Below are 19,218 nucleotides of genomic sequence, written 5' to 3'. Positions count from 1 at the left end.
AAAACCCCCTGCCCTTCTGATCGCGGGGAACCAATTCGACTGCCCGGAGGCTCAACAAGGCCCTGGCTTCGTCTCGGAGAAGGGCCAGCTGGCTCCGATTGGGCGGGCACGCCCCGGGAGGCATGTCTGGAGGCTGCCTGGAGAAGTTGAGTGAATAGCCCTCTGAGACGGTCCGGAGCACCCATGCGTCTGACGTAATCCCTGACCAAGCCCTGGCAAAAGCCGTGAGCCGACCCCCGATGGGAAGGGGGTTGGACGACATCGCGGCGGGGGCCAGCCCCCAGCCGCCCATCCCGTCAAAAGGACGGCGCTGGCTTGGATGCCCCCTGCGCAGCGGGCTTGGAGGGACCCCCCCTACCCTGTTGGGGTGGACGTCGGGGTGGAGGTCTCGAAAAGGCCGGTGTCGATTTTTGAGGATACCGCCTAGGTGGCTGTCTAAATGGTCTCTGAGGCGACGGCTTAGGCTTCGGGCGCACCAGAGACGCTAGAGAACGCTCTTGGTCAGAAAGCCGCTTGGTAGCCGCCTCCAAGGAGTCGTCGAATAACTCCGACCCGACGCAGGGTAGATTGGCCAATCGCTCCTGCAGGTTGGGGTCCATCTCGAGGGTACGCAGCCACGCCAACCGGCGCATGGCTACCGCACATGCCGATACCCTCGAGGCAAGCTCAAATGCGTCATATACCACATGAAACAGATAGAGACGCAGTTGGGACAGGTTTGACACAAAAGTGGCAAACCTATCCCTGTGCGAATCCGGGATCACCCCCTGAAAGTCTAGCAGATCCTTCACCATTGATCTGAGGTAAGAAGAATAGGCGAAAGCATAGTTGAGGACCCTCGTGGCCATCTGGGAATTAGCATATAGACGACGGCCGAATTTATCGAGGGTCCGACCCTCTCTCCCAGGGGGGACCGCAGCAGAGACCCTAGAAGGCTGCGAACGCTTGAGAGCCGACTCCACCAGGAGCGACTGATGGGAGAGCTGCCCCTTGTCAAAACCTTTAGGGGGAAGTGTCCGGTATTTTGATTCCATCTTGGTGGGCACTACCGCAACTGTAAGAGGGGTCTCAAGGTTCCGCAGCAAGGTCTGAAGGAGGACCTTGTTCAGCGGCAAGCGGGGGGATTCCCGCGGAGGGGCAGGAAGATCCTGCTCCTCCAAAAATTCTTTTGTATAGTGTGACCCCGCTAACAGGTCCACCCCCAGAGCCTTCGCCATGTCATGGACAAATTTTGAAAAAGAAGATGTCCGTGCGGGCGGAGAGGGTGTCCGAGACTTCCCAACGGAGCCGAAAGGAGAGGCTTGGCGAGAATACCTCATCTCCACACCGGATCCCGATCCCCACGAGGCACGGTCCCGTGACCTCGAAGGGGTTGGGGACACATCCCGCCTGAAAGACCCCTTGGGGGAACCCCCCGGGGTACGGGGTATGGAGGCCCGTCCCTTCCGCCCCGGCGAGGAGGCTCGGGAACTCTCCCGGAACGGGGACCGCAAGAGATCGGGGTTGTCGAGGCGGAGTTCCTCGACCCGCAAAGCCCCGCCCTCGGGCGGCGTCGACCGACGACGCCTACGAGGCGAGGCCCGAGACCGTTTGGCCTTCTTCAGGCGGTGCTTCGCCCGAGGCTTGCTCGAGGGCGAGGAACCCCGGGAAGACCTCGCGGACGAGGACGAGGAAATCCGGCATACCCGGCGCTGCTTGTCTCGGGGACGCACACTAACCTCAGGCTGTCTCATCGAGGTCGGGTCCGAGGGGAGCGTCGAGGTCGAGGCCGAGGGAGCTTCGGCCGCTGAAAGGCCGGTGCCCGAGGCCGAGGTCGCCAACTGCGGGGCCGCGGAGACCGAAGGCGTCGAGGCCGAAGCCTGCTGCAGGGTCTCAATGGCCCCGGACAACTCCGAGGAAATTAACGCTCGGAGCAAGTCCTGGAATGCCGGGATCATCAGACCCGGCGGCAACACCTGGGGATGCTCCTCAGAGGGCGACCTCGGTCTCGAGTATTCCCTCGGGGCTATCCCCTTAGACACCTTGGGTTGGGCAGAGGTCGACGGTCCCGCCGACGAAGAGCCCGAGGATGGCTTCCTGGTCGATCCTGAAACTGAGGAAGGAAGCGGAGACTTACCCGAGGCTTGTTTCTGCGAGGCAACCGGCTTCGAGGTAGCCGAGGGACCCGATGCCGAGGTCGAGGCCGAGGTCGGGGCCGGAGCCGAGGCCGAGCTCGAGGCCTTCCCCGTCGGGGTCTCGACGGCAAACAGATCCGCCATACGGGCCTTGCGACGTGTAAGGGCCCGTTTCTGGAAGGTGGCACACTTAGGGCACGATGCTGTCGGGTGTTGGGGCCCCAAGCACCTAAGGCAGCACCTGTGAGGGTCAGTGATCGACAAAAGCCGGTCACACCTACCACACTTCTTAAATCCCGTTACGGGCCGGGACATGGGCCCAAAACAAGGCCGGGAACAACCGAGGTTCCTCGGCCACGGCTACCGGGAGCCCCCGGAGCGAACGGACGAAAATAAATTTATTTTTTTTTTTGAGAAAAGAAGAAAACAAAGAAAGAAAACACAGAAAACGCAGCGACCGCGTCGAAATTCCGCACACAGCCGCGGCGACAGAAGGCAAAATACAAGCACAATTATCCACAGGGCTTCTGGCTCCGCGGATGAAATTGAACTGAGGACCACGAGGTGGAGATGCGCCCTCTAGTGGGCAAGAAGGCTAGCACATGCGTGGTGCAGTATGCAAACTTGAAACTTCTATCAAGTTTGCTTGAAAAGCTGTCCGCGCCGGGGCTCCGTAGATGACGTCACCCATGTGTGAGAATATCATGCCTGCTTGTCCTGGGATAATACATGGCGACTTGATTGTCTGTGCGAATGAGGACAACACGGTTGTGAAACAGATGTTGAAAAGCATTGAGAGCATTGAAAATCGCCCTGAGTTCCAGGAGATTGATGTGGCACTGGCGATCTGTACTGGTCCAATAGCCTTAAGTGCGAAGACCATCTAGATGAGCCCCCCAAGCGCAAGTCGAAGAGTTGGTCGTGAGAACCTTCTGATGGGGAGGCGTGTGAAACATTAAGCCTCTGGATAGATTGGAAGAGAGCATCCACCAGCAAAGAGACTGTGTCAGAGCAGGAGTGACCTGGATGTGTCGAGTCAGAGGGTCGGAAACCTGTGTCCATTGAGATGCCAGGGTCCACTGAGGAATTCCGAGGTGAAGTCTGGCAAAAGGAGTCACGTGTACTGTAGAGGCCATGTGGCCCAGAAGAACCATCATGAGTCTCGCCGAGATGGACGGGCGAGAGGACACTGAATGACAGAGGCGGAGAAGAGCTTCCAGACGTTGTGGAGGTAAGAACGCTCTGAGTTGGGTAGTATCCAGAACAGCTCCGATGAAGGGAAGAGTCTGGGAAAGTTGCAGATGTGATTTTGGAAAGTTGATCTCGAACCCCAGACTCTGCAGGATCCAGATAGTGCGCTGAGTCGCCAGGATGACTCCCTGATACGTGGAATTCTTTATGAGCCAGTCGTCCAGGTAGGGAAACACCTGAAGACCATGGTTCCTGAGCGCTGTGGCCACCACAATCAGACACTTGGTGAAAACTCTGGGAGACAAGGCCAGGCCGAAAGGGAGCACTCGGTATTGAAGATGAAAATGTCCCACCCGAAATCTGAGGTATTGACGGGAGGCCGGATGAATGGGAATGTGAGTGTAGGCCTCCTTGAGATCCAGAGAGCATAACCAGTCGTTCTGCTCGAAGAGGGGATACAGAGATGCCAGGGTCAGCATGCAAAACTTTTCTTTGACCAGATATTTGTTGAGCACCCTGAGATCCAAAATAGGACACAGATCGCCCGTCTTCTTCGGAACAAGGAAGTACCGGGAGTAAAAACCCTTGTTCTGTTGAGCCAAAGGAACCGGCTCAACAGCCCGGAGCTGCAGCAAAGCCTGAGCTTCCTGAAGAAGAAGGGCTGTCTGGGCAGAGGAGGAAGGATACTCTCTTGGAGGATGTTCCAGAGGAACTTGATGGAACTGAAGAGAGTATCCCTCCCTTACGATGGAAAGGACCCAGAGGTCGGAGGTGATAGTCGTTCATCGGTGGTAAAAATGATGGAGACGACCTCCGATAGGGGGAAAAACGGGGAAAGGCAGAACGAATGACGTTATGCTTTGAGAGAGACAGTCAAAAAGGCTGAGGAGCCTTAGGGACAGCAGACGGCTGAGGCTTTTGTTGCTGCTTCTGTGGATGCTGCCTCTTTAACAGGCTGACAGATGGCAGGAGCCTGTTTAGGTGGGAAACGCCACTGGTAGATCAAAGGCGGGCGTGAAGGCCGAGGAGGAGCTGGCTTGGACTTCGGACAGAGAATCGATTGGAAAGACTTCTCGTGGTCTGAAAGCTTCTTGGTCGCCGCCTCAATGGACTCATCGAAGAGGTTGGTACAAGCACACGGGACATTAGCCAGCCTGTCCTGCAGATTGGGGTCCATGTCGATGGTCCGGAGCCACGCAAGCCGTCGCATGGCCACCGAGCAAGCAGTAGCCCGAGCAGACAACTCAAAGGCATCGTATGAGGACTGCATCAGTTGCAACCGGAGTTGGGACAATGAGGCCAGAACTTCTTGGAATTCAAAATGGGCCCGAGGATCCAAGTAGACCATGAACTTGGGATGGACGGACAAGAAAAACTCAAAATATTTAATAAAATGAAAATTGTAGTTGAGAACTCTGGATGTCATCATAGAGTTCTGGTAAATTCGCCTGCCAAACCTGTCCATCGTCTTGCCCTCCCTGCCAGGTGGAACAGAGGCATATACCTGAGAGGGGTGAGACCGCTTCAATGAAGACTCCACTAAAAGGGATTGATGCGATAACTGGGCACCGTCAAACCCCTTATGATGAACCGTGCGGTATCTGGCATTCAATTTTCCTGGAACAGCGGGGATGGAATACGGAGTCTCCAGACAGCGGACAAAGATATGATCCAACAGCTTATGAAGAGGAAGTTTGAGGAATTCAGCAGGAGGTTGAGGGAGATGCATTGTCTCGAGATACTCCTTTGAGAATTTGGACCCAGTGTCCAGTTGAATGTCCAAATCAGCTGCCATCTGACGGAGAAAAGAAGAAAAAGACAGCTGGTCAGCCAAAACAGGGCCTCGAGAGGGACTCGAGGACTCCTGATCCAATGAGGACGGGGATCGAGCTGGAGAAAAAAACCCCACCGTGTCCTCGAGATCCGGCATCAGAGGAGGTGAAGTAGACAGTGGAGAATACTGAAGAAAAGGCTGCTTCCGATGAGGTGAGGCATGCCTGGAGGAGTGCTTCGAAGAATGCCTCGATCGATGATTCGAGTCGTGCCTCGAAGCAGGCCTCGATAAACGAGGCGAATGTGTCTTCGCTGAGGCCCCCAGAGAGTGGATGGGGCTGGAAGCGGTGGATCGAAGCAGAGGTGGTTGACTAGAAGAACCACGAGGCACTCGCAAAGACTCGAGTCCATGCATCGAGTGAATCGGTTCCAATAGAGGCACTCGCAAAGACTCTACTCCTTGCATCGAGTGAATCGGTTCCAATGGAGGCATGGGCAAAGACTCTGCTCCTTGTGATGCATTCATCAATGTCAGACCAGACACTCGCAGAGACTCTGCTCCCTGTAGAGAGTGTGCGTACGGTTGAGGCACTGGAGGCGGCTCGACCTCGCGGGAGGCCTCCGCGTGCCAAGGCTGGATTTGAGAGAGAAGCTTAGGCCCCATCGTGGTGAAGAGCTGAATGAATTGCTTCTCAAGCAAGGTCTGGAACGAAGCCGGCAAGGATGGATCCGCGTCACCAACGGGACCACCTGTACAGCGTCGTGCTCCCTCGAGGCAGTGTGAGACTGCTTGGACTTAGAAGCCTTGGGCACTTTAAGCACCACCGGGGGAATGGGCTGCTGCGCTATCTGACCTGAAGAGACAGAGGAAGGCACCGCAGCCTGTGTCGAAGAAAGAGCCGGTACAAACGAGGCCGGTTTGATGAGGCTCGGAGCAGAAGATGTGGAAGCCTGGGGAGCCTCGGGAGAGGCCGATGGTGAAGGGCCCTTCGAAGATGAAAACTCCCTCGAAGATCCATGCTGTATAGCTGCTCCCACAAGATGCAACGACACTTGAAAGCACGGGCAGTAAGTGTTGAGCAAGGCCGGCACGATTTCAGAAGGTGTTGAGGCCCAAGACACCGAAGACAGCGTCGATGAGGGTCCGTCAGTGAAATCGCGTGCTGGCACTTGGAACAATTTTTAAAACCAGTAGCAGGCCGGGACATAGACCAGAAAAGCTCCGCCGCAAATCGAAGCCACGGGGCTGCGGCCACATGGCCTGCCCGGTCGAACGGATGAAATAATTTTTTTTTTTTTTTTTTTGAAAAACAATAAAAGTACGACGAAAATCAGCGATTAAGAGAAAAAGAACCCAAACCGTGGACTTCAGAAGGCACAAGTGAAAAACTTCACGCAGAGAGTCGAAGATGGCTCCGCAGAAAAGTAAGAACTGAGGAGACGCGCCCTGCACTGGGCGGGAAGGCACTCGTGCATGTGTGGTGCGGGCGACTCGAAACTTCGAGTTTCGTCAAGCAAGACTGCTTGTGAGACGTCCGCATTGGGGCTCCGTTGGATTACATCACCCACTTGTGAGAATACCTGCCTGCTTGTCCTGGGATAATGTCTCTGTCACTCATATTGCAGTATTTCCATCACTAGTGCAAAATACAAAAAAACTAATCCCAAGAAACAAAATTATATGCAGGTGGAGTATATACTGTAAATGATTACACTTGAAGGAGAGGATGTTCAGTAAACAAGGCCACTGTCATGGATCTGGAGCTACATAATATAAAACTGATCAGAAATGAACTACTCATAACAGCTCCATTGCCATTATTATCCTGTGAAAAGTGCACACACTGAAGTTTAATGTTTTTACTGTATAAATAATTCCCCTATATATTAACTATCCAAAATCTGTAATAAGCAAGACCCAATTAATGTTACAAAAACAAATCTGCTAAACTAGAAGTCCAAAATCAGCTTTAAACCAACAAGGGTCACTTATATGCATGTGACAAAGTATCCTGTTTCAGCATTTCTTTTATTGGGGACTATCCTTCATCAAATTAAGTCCATCAACGAGAGCAAAAAAATGTTTTTACTTTTTTCTTAGAACTGATGGGGTCTTCATTCTCTTTTCAGCATGGCATTGAAGGTTTTCTGTGCTTGAAATATTTCCACGACTTGCAACTACATACTGTTACAGCCCAGTATAAGCTCTGGGAAGCAAAGTACCATATATACTCAAATATAAGTTGAGACACCCATTTTTCCCCCCCAAAAAGGAGGAAAATGGTTGACTCGAATATAAGACAGGAACTTAATATTCAAGTGCCATGCCAGGATCTGCACCCAGCCCCCTTCCCTCCTTGCCAGGCTCTGCACCCTGTCCCCCCTCACTCTCTCTCTGCCACTCCATTCGAGCCGCTGGCTGATTGGCTGCTACGAGTTCTCAAGAATGAGCAGGAGAACCAGAAGATTGCTCCCGCTCCGTGCACCGGCTGGCTACAAGGGACCCGAAAGGAACACGGGGGAGGTGGAATCAGCCAGCGGCTTCAAATGGAGGAGGGCAGGAAGATAACACCTGCTCTGTGCACCAGCTGGCTACATGGGACCCAAAAGGTACATGGGGGAGGTGGGGATGGCCAATTTTGGCAGGCACAGGAGGCAGAAGGGATTCCTCCTGTCTCGCCCACTGCGAAGCCGCCGAGGAATAGGGGGTACGCGGGGTGTTTAGATTCGGCCGGGATGGGGGTGGGTAGGCAATGGCCCGAATGTAAGCCGAGAAACCCATTTTTAGGCCTTTTTCAGCCCAAAAACCTCAGCTTATATTCAAGTATATACTACGGTACTCAAATATAAACCCATCCAAATATAAACTGGGGGGGCGGGCGAGGACGGTTGACTCAAATATAAACCAAACCCATGGCAGTCTTGTGAGGTTACTGTTGAGTGGAGGGGAGGGCTAGTGGTTAGAGCTGCTGCCTCAGCACCCTGAGGTTGAGCGTTCAATCCCGACATGCTCTTTGTGACTCTAAGCAAGTCACTTAACACACTATTACCCCAGGTACCAAATGTTAGATTGTGAGCCTGTGTACAATTCAATTTATTGTAACCACTTCGGGTTAATTTTTTATGAAAAGTAGCTAATAAATCCAACTTAAACTTAAATGACCATTTTAGGAGGATCACTCTTACCCTTTGCTCACCATCGGATCAGCAGGGCTTAAGGTAGGCCCAGGGAGGCTTGTGATGGGTCTGAGAGGGGAGGAATCAAATATAACAGACTCCCTTTTGGGGGGCCATTTTTTTGGCACAAAAATCTAGGTTTATATTTGAATATACAGCCCAGATTATCACAACTAGGAGCAGCAGCAGCCCCAGGTTTAATGGCATGTCAAGAAAGGGCCTATTTTGCAACCTTTTTTGGCATCAAACAGAAGTGGAGATTCAAAAAAATATCTGGACTGATTGCACTTTTTTTAACCTCTCTATGCTTACTGAATTATGAATATATGGAATGGGGAGCAGACAAGAGGGCAGTTCTCATTGTGTCTTGTAGCTGCTAGATGCAAAATCTCAACTGGAAAGAGCAACCTACCTTAAATGGCAAAATGGAAACAAGAGGGCTGTTAATTAGATGGAGGGGGAGGACGGGGATTGGGAAGCATTGTCAGAAACCTGTTCTAATCTGAATTATGTTCAGATATTTGTTTTTGTAGTCATTGATATTGTACATGTATACAAAGGTGGACAAGTCTGGTAGAAGAGGACGAGGTTGATGCAAGAGCCAAATCTCATTAGGCCTTAAAAAGTCATGGCTTTTCTCCTCTTTTGGAAAGAGGAGAGTAGGAAGAATATGGGGGAAAGGGAGGGAGTTAATAGTAATAAAAAAAATTAATGGTACAGAACAATGTTCCCTTAATGTGCTGTAAGCAGCCTAATGTTGTTTGTAGTTGGAGAAATATATGAAACTAGTGTTTAAGCCCGTTACATTAACGGGTGCTAGAGTAGATGTCTATCTTTTTTTTTCTTTGTCTCTCTCTCTCCGTGTACGCTGTCTGTCATTCTTTCTGTCTGTGTCTCTCCCTGGCCCCCTGTCTGTCTTTCTTTTTGTCTTTGTCTCCCTGGCCCCCTGCCTGCCTGTATTTCTCTGTTGTGCCATGCCTGCCTGACTCTCTGTGACCCCTTCCTATGTCCTTAGTGTCCCATCTTATGTCCTTAGTGCCCCCAGTGCCACCTTCCTATGTCCTTAGTGTCCCATCCTATGTCCTTAGTGACCTCAGTGCCCCTTCCTATGTCCTTAGTGCCTTCAATGCCTCCTATGTCCTCAGTGCCCCCTTCCTATGTCCTTAGTGTCCCATCCTATGCCCCCAGTGCCTCCTTCCTGTCCTTAGTGTCCCATCTTATGTCCTTAGTGCCTTCATTGCCTCCTTCCTATGTCCTTAATGCCCCTTCCTATGTCCTTAGTGCCCTCAATGCCTATGACCTTAGTGCCCTCAGTGCCTCCTATGACCTTAGTGCCTCCTTCCTATGTCCTTTAGTGCCTCCTATGTCTTTAGTGCCCTCAGTGCCCCCCCACCCCAAAATCCAGCCAGCATGCCTGCCTGCCTCCCTCCCTTCCCCCCTGTACAGTAGAACCTATCATTTTTCTATCCCTCCCTCCCATCCCCCTGTGCAGTAGAACCCTTGAGCAGCATGTTTTCATCTCCCCCCACCCCCCCATTACTGCCGAAGTGCAGCCGACCCCACTTACCCTCCCATCGCGAGATGACCAGAAACCTCCCGGCTCGAGCAGCAGCTGCAGCACTCTAAACACGCTGCCTTCTCCTGCCCGCGATTCCCTCTGCCGCATCACTGGCAGAGCAAATCAATGCAGTAGAAGGCCACGAAGCGTGTTTAGTGTGCTGCGGCCGCTGCTATAGTCAAGAGGTTTGTTGGGACCATGGGAAGGGAAGGGGGGCAGCGGCAAGGGACTAAGAGAGTCAGAAAGACCGCGGTTGGAGGGTCGGATGGGAGGTTCAACGGGGGATCGGGTGCGCCGGGGAGGGGGGGAGGGGAGGCGAAGACGACGACACTCAACCTCTCGCTGGGGGCGGAAAGGCTCTGGACGCGAGCTGGGAGGAAGACCGGCGTTTGCTGAGGCTGTGGCCGCCCGGAGACTGCGTTCAGCTGCCCACGAACCCCGTTACACTCTCGGTGCGCCTTCGGGTCCACGTGTACGGCCTGCACTGCACACTCCCAAAGAGGGGAGCAGAAGGAACGGCGGTGGCGACAGCGGTTTCTTTCGCAGTGAGTGAGGGGGGAAGCTCCAGAGTGTTCCCTGCCGCTGCGTTCTAAAATAGAATCCGGCCACGAATCACACACCACAGAGGCAGGGAACACGAAACCCTAAGTGCACTTGCACGCCTAGAGTTTTATTATATAGGATATAAGAAAGTGAGAGTATGGTTTGAGTATGCATGTGTGAGAAAGCGTGTACTGTAGATGCCAGAAGCGAAAATCAGAGCTAGGGCCGTTGTTGTGGCCTCGGAAGCGAATCCTGTAGCTCCCCTTCCCGATTTCCCAGCAGCAGGAGCTGTCAGCACAGGACGGTGCGGTGCAGAAGAGGCCTCACTGCCGGCTACATGCAATTCATGCTCGTTAACCTTCGGGCTCTAGGACAAATCCAGCAGACCACACCTGAGAGCAGGGCCTGAGCTTTTACATGACCTTTCAGCCCTGCACGTGCCGAAGTGAGAATATAATCCGAGCTGGAGCTTCCGAGCTGCTATGGCTTTTGTCGGTTCGCCCCTAAGGGGAGTGGGTGGTACAGCCCAGTTTCCGGCTCTGAGTTCTTCTGTGTGTGGCGCTTGTATGAATCGGTTTTATTCTTGTTAAGCTTTGCATGTTTCCCTTTGTAGGACGATCGCGGACAGTTTTCTCTTGTAGTGTGAGGCGGGCGTGTGTATTTCCCCAGAATGTGCACGGACAACCAAGCGCATGAGTATTGACTACTACTAAAGCTAAGAGCTCTTTTGTAACTTGCGCAGAATAGCAAAAGAGGGGACCTGAAATCTACGTGTTGAATTTGGTTTTCTGTAGGGAGTAGTTGACTGGGTGCTTGCATTCTTCTGAGTGACATTAGTCTGCGCTTATTCATCTGCAGGGACTCCCAGGCACAGACGCACTTATGTATAGGATTGTACCATTTTCAGCACCGGAACCGACACTCTCCAGCCCCTAAACCACCACCACAACCACCACTCTCCTGCCGGTCCGATAAACCGCCAAACGCGCCTGAAGTTGACCGCGCTGACACAGCTGCACAGTTGCACGCCTCTAGCCCCTGCAAGCGCCGTGAGGTGTCAAATAGAATACTGCCACAGAAGCACACCTCACGGCGCCAGGAATCACGCAGTTTCAAGAGCGCATGCGCGCTCTAGGGTTTTATTATTATAGATGTTTAAGCTTGGATGTATGTTTTTTGCATATTAAATGGATATGATTAGGTATTGCATTATTCTGCCTTTCAGTGGTTCTTGGTCATCACTAATGTTTACCTAGTATGTATTTTCACCTTCCCGCTTGCTCCCAATCTTGTGAATAGTAACATACTTCTGCTTCTCAACTAGGTCATCATGCTCAAGTTTCATTTTTATTTAATACTGCCATACAGACATGCCATCAAGGTGATTTACAATAAAAAATAAATTTATAATTAATATAAGTAAAAGATTAACTACAATTTCAAATAGAAAAGAAGAAAGGAGAAGGTTACTTCTTTAATACATTCACAATTGTCAGCATCTCCAATGCCACACCTTGGCCACCATTACCTTCAAGATTCAAAGAATCAACATTCATACACTATCTGAAATAGGTATGTTTTAAGAAACTTTTTTTAATTTCTGATGCAAATCTTTGAGATACAGAAAGTGGAAGCCTGCAACACTACCGTATTTTCACGCAAATAACGCGCACCCGTATAAAACGCGCACACGGGTATAGCGCGCAGAAACCACGATGATATGTACAAAAACTTTGGTATACCGCGCTCACGGGTATACCACGCATGCTGCTCGACGCTCCTTTCGCCCGCCCTGACTTTCCGTGCGCTGTCCCGACTCTCCGTTCACCCCCCCTGACTTCCGTGCACTGTCCCCCCTTGAAGGTCTGTCCCCATCCTGAAAGCCTGATGCCCCCCCCCGACGTCCGATACATCCCTCCCCCCGAAGGACCGCCGATTCCCCAACAATATCGGGCCAGGAGGGAGCCCAAACCCTCCTGGCCACGGCGACCCCCTAACCCCACCCCGCACTACATTACGGGCAGGAGGGATCCCAGGCCCTCCTGCCCTCGACGCAAACCCCCCCCCCCCCAACGCCCGCCCCCCCCAAGACCCTCCGACCGCCCCCCCAGCCGACCCGCGACCCCCCCTGGCGACCCCCACGACCCCCCCCACCCCCCTTCCCCGTACCTTTGGTAGTTGGGCCAGAAGGGAGCCCAAACCCTCCTGGCCACGGCGACCCCCTAACCCCACCCCGCACTACATTACGGGCAGGAGGGATCCCAGGCCCTCCTGTCCTCGACGCAAACCCCCCTCCCCCCCCAACGACCGTCCCCCCCAAGAACCTCCGACCGCCCCCCAGCCGACCCGCGATCCCCCTGGCGACCCCCACGACCCCCCCACCCCCCTTCCCCGTACCTTTGGTAGTTGGCCGGACAGACGGGAGCCAAACCCGCCTGTCCGGCAGGCAGCCAACGAAGGAATGAGGCCGGATTGGCCCATCCATCCTAAAGCTCCGCCTACTGGTGGGGCCTAAGGCGCGTGGGCCAATCAGAATAGGCCCTGGAGCCTTAGGTCCCACCTGGGGGCGCGGCCTGAGGCACATGGTCGGGTTGGGCCCATGTGCCTCAGGCCGCGCCCCCAGGTGGGACCTAAGGCTCCAGGGCCTATTCTGATTGGCCCACGCGCCTTAGGCCCCACCAGTAGGCGGAGCTTTAGGATGGATGGGCCAATCCGGCCTCATTCCTTCGTTGGCTGCCTGCCGGACAGGCGGGTTTGGCTCCCGTCTGTCCGGCCAACTACCAAAGGTACGGGGAAGGGGGGTGGGGGGGTCGTGGGGGTCGCCAGGGGGATCGCGGGTCGGCTGGGGGGCGGTCGGAGGTTCTTGGGGGGGACGGTCGTTGGGGGGGAGGGGGGTTTGCGTCGAGGGCAGGAGGGCCTGGGATCCCTCCTGCCCGTAATGTAGTGCGGGGTGGGGTTAGGGGGTCGCCGTGGCCAGGAGGGTTTGGGCTCCCTTCTGGCCCGATATTGTCGGGAAGTCGGCGGTCCTTCGGGGTGGGGGTGCGAGTGGTCCTGCCGGGGGGGGGGGGGATGTATCGGACGTCGGGGAGTCGGCCGGGCAAGAGGGCTTGGGCTCCCTCTTGCTCCGATCGTGGATGCGGGTGCGGGTGGGAGCGCGTGCGAGTGGTCGTTCGGGGGTGGGGGTGCGAGTGGTCCTGCTGGGGGGGTGAATCGGGCGTCGGGCGGGGTGGGAACTATGTTTTAAAACTTTCGTATACCGCGCTCACGCATATAACGCGCGAGGGGTATGCGCGGTAGGTAAAAACGCGTATAACGCGCGCGTTATATGCGTGAAAATACGGTAAGCATGAACTCACAGATGAAATGACGGAACCATCTGATTCTGCTGCAGTATAAACCATAACAATGATGATAAAACTCATAACAGAACACGGGACCAGGGTTCAATCCTTAATTAAACTCATGTCTTTTTCAGTACTAAACTCAAGTAAAGTTACATTCAGGCACAGTAGGTGGCACTCTTCATTAAAGCAGTTGTATTTTCCTGTCCCAAGAAGGCTTATTCTTAAGTTTAATGTTCTTGTGACTTAGATTGGCCACTGCTGAAAAAAACACGATACTGGGCATTATGAACCTTCAGCTGTCTCATTATAATGGCAATGCTTACGTAGTTAAATTTGTAGCTAAAAAACAACATACCTCAAACTCAGGATTAATGCACAAACTATCACAAAACAATCTTGATATACAAACAGAAATATATATGAAAAAAGGTGAATAAATATGTAGAGCAGCTCTCATATAAAGTGATGCAACTAGTGTTTGAGCCAAACTGCAGTCTATATGTCACTAATACATAATCATAAAGCACCCTTCCATGTGATAACGAGCACACCATAAAGGTTTATTTGGATATTACGGAGAACTCACTCAACACTCTCTAACACACACGTGATTACTATACTTCATTTGTGATGTGATATACTAAGTCAAAAACTTTGTTGGCTGCACAGTGATTTGTGAGAATTAGATTCCCTAAACACAAGAGCTACTATAAATAACCATACACTTATAGCTCCATTTATTTCACAGCATCATCAATACGATCAAACTTTTAAGGGGTGATGATCAAGATCTCTACATTTTGGAATTTTTTTTAAACCCATTCTTAGACACTATGGCTTTAATGAGGAAATTGAGTGGAACACTATTTTATAGAATTAAGAAAGATGTGAGCTTTCTATTGGGATCATGTTGATTTGACAGCATTAAACACCAATAATTGTGCATGAAGATGGGAGTCAATGTTGACCATTGTGACTAGAATAAAATAATTTTATCATTGCAGAGTTTTCATGCTACAGTGCTGGGCAAAATGGTAGAAACTATCATAAAAAATAAAATTGAGGAACACGTAGACAAACATGATTTAATGAGACAGAGTCAGCATGGGTTCAAACAAGGGCGATCATGCCTCACTAATTTGCTTGACTTCTTTGAAGGTGTAAATAAACATGTAGATAAAGGTGAGCCGGTTGATGTAGTGCAGGGGTGTCCAATGTCGGTCCTCCAGTCGGGTTTTCAGGATTTCCCCAATGAATATGCATTGAAAGCAGTGCATGCACATAGATCTCATGCATATTCATTGGGGAAATCCTGAAAACCCGACTGGATTGCGGCCCTCGAGGACCAACATTGGACATCCCTGATGTAGTGTATCTAGATTTTGAGGAAGCTTTTGATAAAGTTTCTCACAAGAGGCTCCTGAGAAAATTAAAGTGTCATGGGATAGGTGGCAAAGTTCAGTTGTGGATTAGGAATTGGCTATCGGATAGAAAACAGAGGGAAGAGGTTAAATGGTCATTTTTCTCAATGGAGGAGAGTAAATAGTGGAGTGCCGCAGAGGTATGTATTAGGACCGATGCTATTTAACTTATTTATAAATGATCTGTAAATTGGGACGAGTGAGGTGATTAAATTGCAGATGACACTAAACAGATGTTCAAAGTTGTTAAAACGCATGCGGAGTGTGAAAAATTGCAGGCGGACCTTAGGAAATTGGAAGACTGGGAGTCCAAATTGCAGATAAAATTTAATGTGGACAAATGCAAAGTGATGTACATTTGGAAGAATAACTTGAATCACAGTTACTGGACTGTAGGGTCCACCTTGGGAATTAGCACCCAAGAAAAGGATCTGGGTGTCATTGTAGACAATATGATGAAACCTTCCGCCCAATGTGCAGTGGCGGCCAAAAAAGCAAACAGGATGCTAGGAATTAAAAAAGGGATGGTTAAACAAGACTAAGAATGTTATACTGCTCCTGTATCACTCCATGGTGCGACCTCTTGTGCGACCTCTTGTGGAGTATTGCGTTCAATTCTGGTCTCCTTATCTCAAGAAAGATATAATGGCGCTAGAAAAGGTTCAAAGAAGAGTGACCAAGATGAAAAAAGGGATGGTACTTCTCTCGTATAAGGAAAGAGTAAAACGGTTAGGGCTCTTCAGTTTGGAAAAGAGATGGCTGAGGGGAGATACGATTGAAGTCTACAAAATCCTGAGTGGAGTAGAACGGGTACAAGTGGATCGATTTTTCACTCTGTCAAAAATTACAAAGAGTAGGGGACACTCGAAGTTACAGGGAAATACTTTTAAAACCAATATGAGGAAACAAAATTTTCACTCGGAGAATAATTAAGCTCTGGAATGCATTGCCAGAGGTTGTGGTAAGAGCGGATAGCGTAGCTGGTTTTAAGAAAGGTTTGGACAAGTTCCTGGAGGAAAAGTCCATAGTTTGTTTTTGAGAAAGACATGGAGGAAGCCACTGCTTGCCCTGGATTGATATCATGGAATATTGCTACTCCTTGAGTTTTGGCCAGGTATTAGTGACCTGGATTGGTCACCGTGAGAATGAGCTACTAGGCTTGAGGGACCATTGGTCTGACCCAGTAAGGCTATTCTTATGTTCTTATTTAAGCAAGTCTTCAACAGAAGTTCTCATGTAGCACCATTCAAGTTAGTGTTTTCAATGAGGCGATTTCAAGCATATTTGGTGGGAATGTCCCTTGGTGCAGGGCTTTTGGCATATGGTGAGTAAACTTTTGGTGTGTATCACAGGGAAACATTTTCCAGAATTACTTGCTTCTTGTTTATTGAATAAATCACCTCCGGATGATATGATAAATGGTATGATAAATACAAACACAGATTGGCAATTTTTATATTCACAGTGGCTCGACTGGCGCTGGCATACCTGTGATGCTCAGCAAAGTTATCTGACCACGAGAGGTTGTTAAAGAGGCTTGATCAGATACAATTGAAGTGTAAACTTACAGCTAGGTGCAAGAAAATGCTGCTTCTATCATAAAATTTGGGATATGTATAGTGCTTGGAGAGTGGGAAAGTAGAAGGAGAATGCTTTGAGGTCATCTGGGAATATGTGTCAAGCTCCAGTATTGTCCTATATGCCTGTTGTTTTGTTGTTTTTTTTGGGGGGGAGGACAGATTTAGGGGGGTGGGGGATTGGGCTTCTGTTTTTGGGGTATGTCTTTTGTAAGTTGCTATAGTGTGAAGTATCGTTATTATATGTTTAAAATTTCAATAAAGCATTGATTTAAAAAAGTTAGTGTTTTCCATAACCCTCAATGCAATACTTTAACTAAATTTGGATGTGTTGAGTTCTGAGAACTTTGTTAATTGAATTGCTTTTGGAGTGAAGGACTATCAGTTGTGAAGAGCTGCGTTAGATTAGTACTATTTTCTAGCAGAAAGATATGGAATTATCACTTTATATATAATTTTGAGTGCTGTGCACATAAGGTTTATTTGGACCCTAGTTAAGCACATTATTGCTTAGAAGGGTGCCCTATAATTATATATCATTGACTTACAAGCCAAGTAGCAGCCTAAAACTAAGATTGCACTGATGCTTAAGTTCAGGATAGGAGAGCTCCTACACATATTCAACCACATTTTTTTCATATACATTTCTGTTCAGTGTTAATTTGTACATTTCAGGATTATCGTTGTGTGTACGTCTGTATCTGAAGTACTGGATGAGTAAGTGACCTGCCCAAGATCACAAGGAGTGGCAGGGGATTATCTGGCTTCCTTGGTGCTCAGCCTGCTACTCCTCCATTCCACCTGAAAATATGCATGCACATCTATTCAGAGGACAAAATTCCTGCTGAGAAGACTACATGAGCTATTCTTTTTATCTTTACCTACCATCAATATTCTGCAACATACCATAATAAATCCCATAGCCTTCAATCAGGAAAAAATAAACTTTGTTCACAAGTATAGGTTTAAAATATAAACAGCTGACAGTTTCAGCTTGGTTTCTTCAACAGACCTAATATAATATTTCTACAACAGTACAGCAAACGGTACTATTCAGATAAATATTTTGTTTAATCTTTTTTACCTATATGCTTCAAACATTCACATTTGAAATACTTGAAATAAGGCCTAACAGGCAATATTCACAAGATTCAATTCACAAGTTGCTTTCCCAAATCCAAATTCCAACCCACCTACTAAAAATCAATACCTGTCTTATTCCCTCTGTAATTCCCCCACCAGAGCAGTGTCCAGAGCAGAGCTTCTTGTCCAGTTTGTCTTGACTAGATTGTAAGCTATTTTGAGCTCTATGTTTAGTAGTGTTATAGAAATGATAAGTGGAAGTAGTATTAGCATTTCATTTTCTTCATTTATCAAGACTCAAACTTGACATCTGATTAAAGTCAACAGCTTTTTTTGGAGCACATTAATACTCTAAGTAGGGGGCTTGCCATTGATCATTTCTTTGTGATTCCTCTGAGAGCTACAACCTACAAAAGGTGCACTCTGTAGAACTGAGATCTTACTTGAGCAAGCAACAAAAGTAATACAGTTCCGTTGAAAGAGAAACACAAAGAAACAAACTGGAAGAAAACCAGCAGACTACAGGGGGGGGGGAGGGGGGGTGTACAAGGAAAAAGAATATTAAAAGGTTCCTGCCCACAAAGTCCCTCCTACTGCAAATGAGGGGGGGTGGGGAGATCAGAACCCGTTCCCAAACTTCTCCCCTACCCCACTACTCCATACTCTAAGCAAAGGAATCCAAGTCAAGTCCCGCGTCCCTCAACGACGTCCAGCTCTCCCCACCTCCAAGTAAGAGCAGCCCGGAGTCTGAAATCACTCCACCACCCAAGGATCCGAGCCCAAACCTCCCTCCATTTTAAACAAGTGCAGCCGGTAGCAAAATCCCAACCCCCACCATACAATGCTCCGATCCCAAACATTACCCCTCCTTTAAGTAAGGGCATCCCGGAGCTCACTCCCAACTCCATCCTCACCACCTAAGGCCCAGATCCCGAGCCCAATCAACCCCTTGCCCAATGATCCCTACTATACGCAAGGGCAATCTAGGCCCGTTCCCGAACTCCTCGCCCAACATCAGCATCTGCACCACTAGGACCTCGTTGCCCAAATGCCTACCTCCAACTGCCGAACACTCACCTTCTCAAACCCATTCTGCACTCCATACCCCCAGGCCCCATCCATTTCCCGTCACCATCCGCTACATACCCTAGACCACGCCGATTAGCCGTCAGGCCCCCACTCCCTAACTCTAAGCAAGGGCGGCCAGGGACTCAAACCCAACCCCCGCCGACACTCACCCGACCTCGTCTCCTCCCACGCTGTTCATGGCGGCGGGGTATGGCTGCTCTAGGCCCCGCCGTGGTCTGGGAAGGTCACGGTCACCGCCGCAACCCCGTCCGTCGGTCCACCCGCCTCCCGCGCGCGCCCTCACCAACTGAATCTGCGCAACGGCAGCGCCAGCCTAACGGCACCGCGCCGGCGTGCTACGGGGTCTCC

General features: G+C 50.3%; 1 protein-coding gene across 6 annotated transcripts in view; it reads right to left on the bottom strand.

The window, feature by feature from the left end:
• DAZAP1 (DAZ associated protein 1) overlaps window positions 1–19,218 on the bottom strand; it is a 233,212-nt gene extending 213,994 nt beyond the window's left edge. For 2 of the 6 annotated variants that reach the window (XM_033953997.1, XM_033953998.1), the window contains exon 1: window positions 19,020–19,216. In XM_033953997.1, coding sequence (XP_033809888.1) covers window positions 19,020–19,048 — 29 coding nt within the window. In that variant the 5' untranslated portion in view covers window positions 19,049–19,216. Of the gene's footprint in view, window positions 1–19,019 lie in introns of all 6 variants that reach the window. The other 4 variants (XM_033953993.1, XM_033953996.1, XM_033953994.1 and 1 more) reach the window with 3 other exon arrangements.

The sequence above is a fragment of the Geotrypetes seraphini genome, chromosome 8 (genome assembly GCF_902459505.1).
Source record: "Geotrypetes seraphini chromosome 8, aGeoSer1.1, whole genome shotgun sequence".
Taxonomy (NCBI): domain Eukaryota; kingdom Metazoa; phylum Chordata; class Amphibia; order Gymnophiona; family Dermophiidae; genus Geotrypetes; species Geotrypetes seraphini.
Note: the sequence above shows the minus strand (reverse complement) of the source record. Positions and strands in the feature narration are given on the sequence as shown.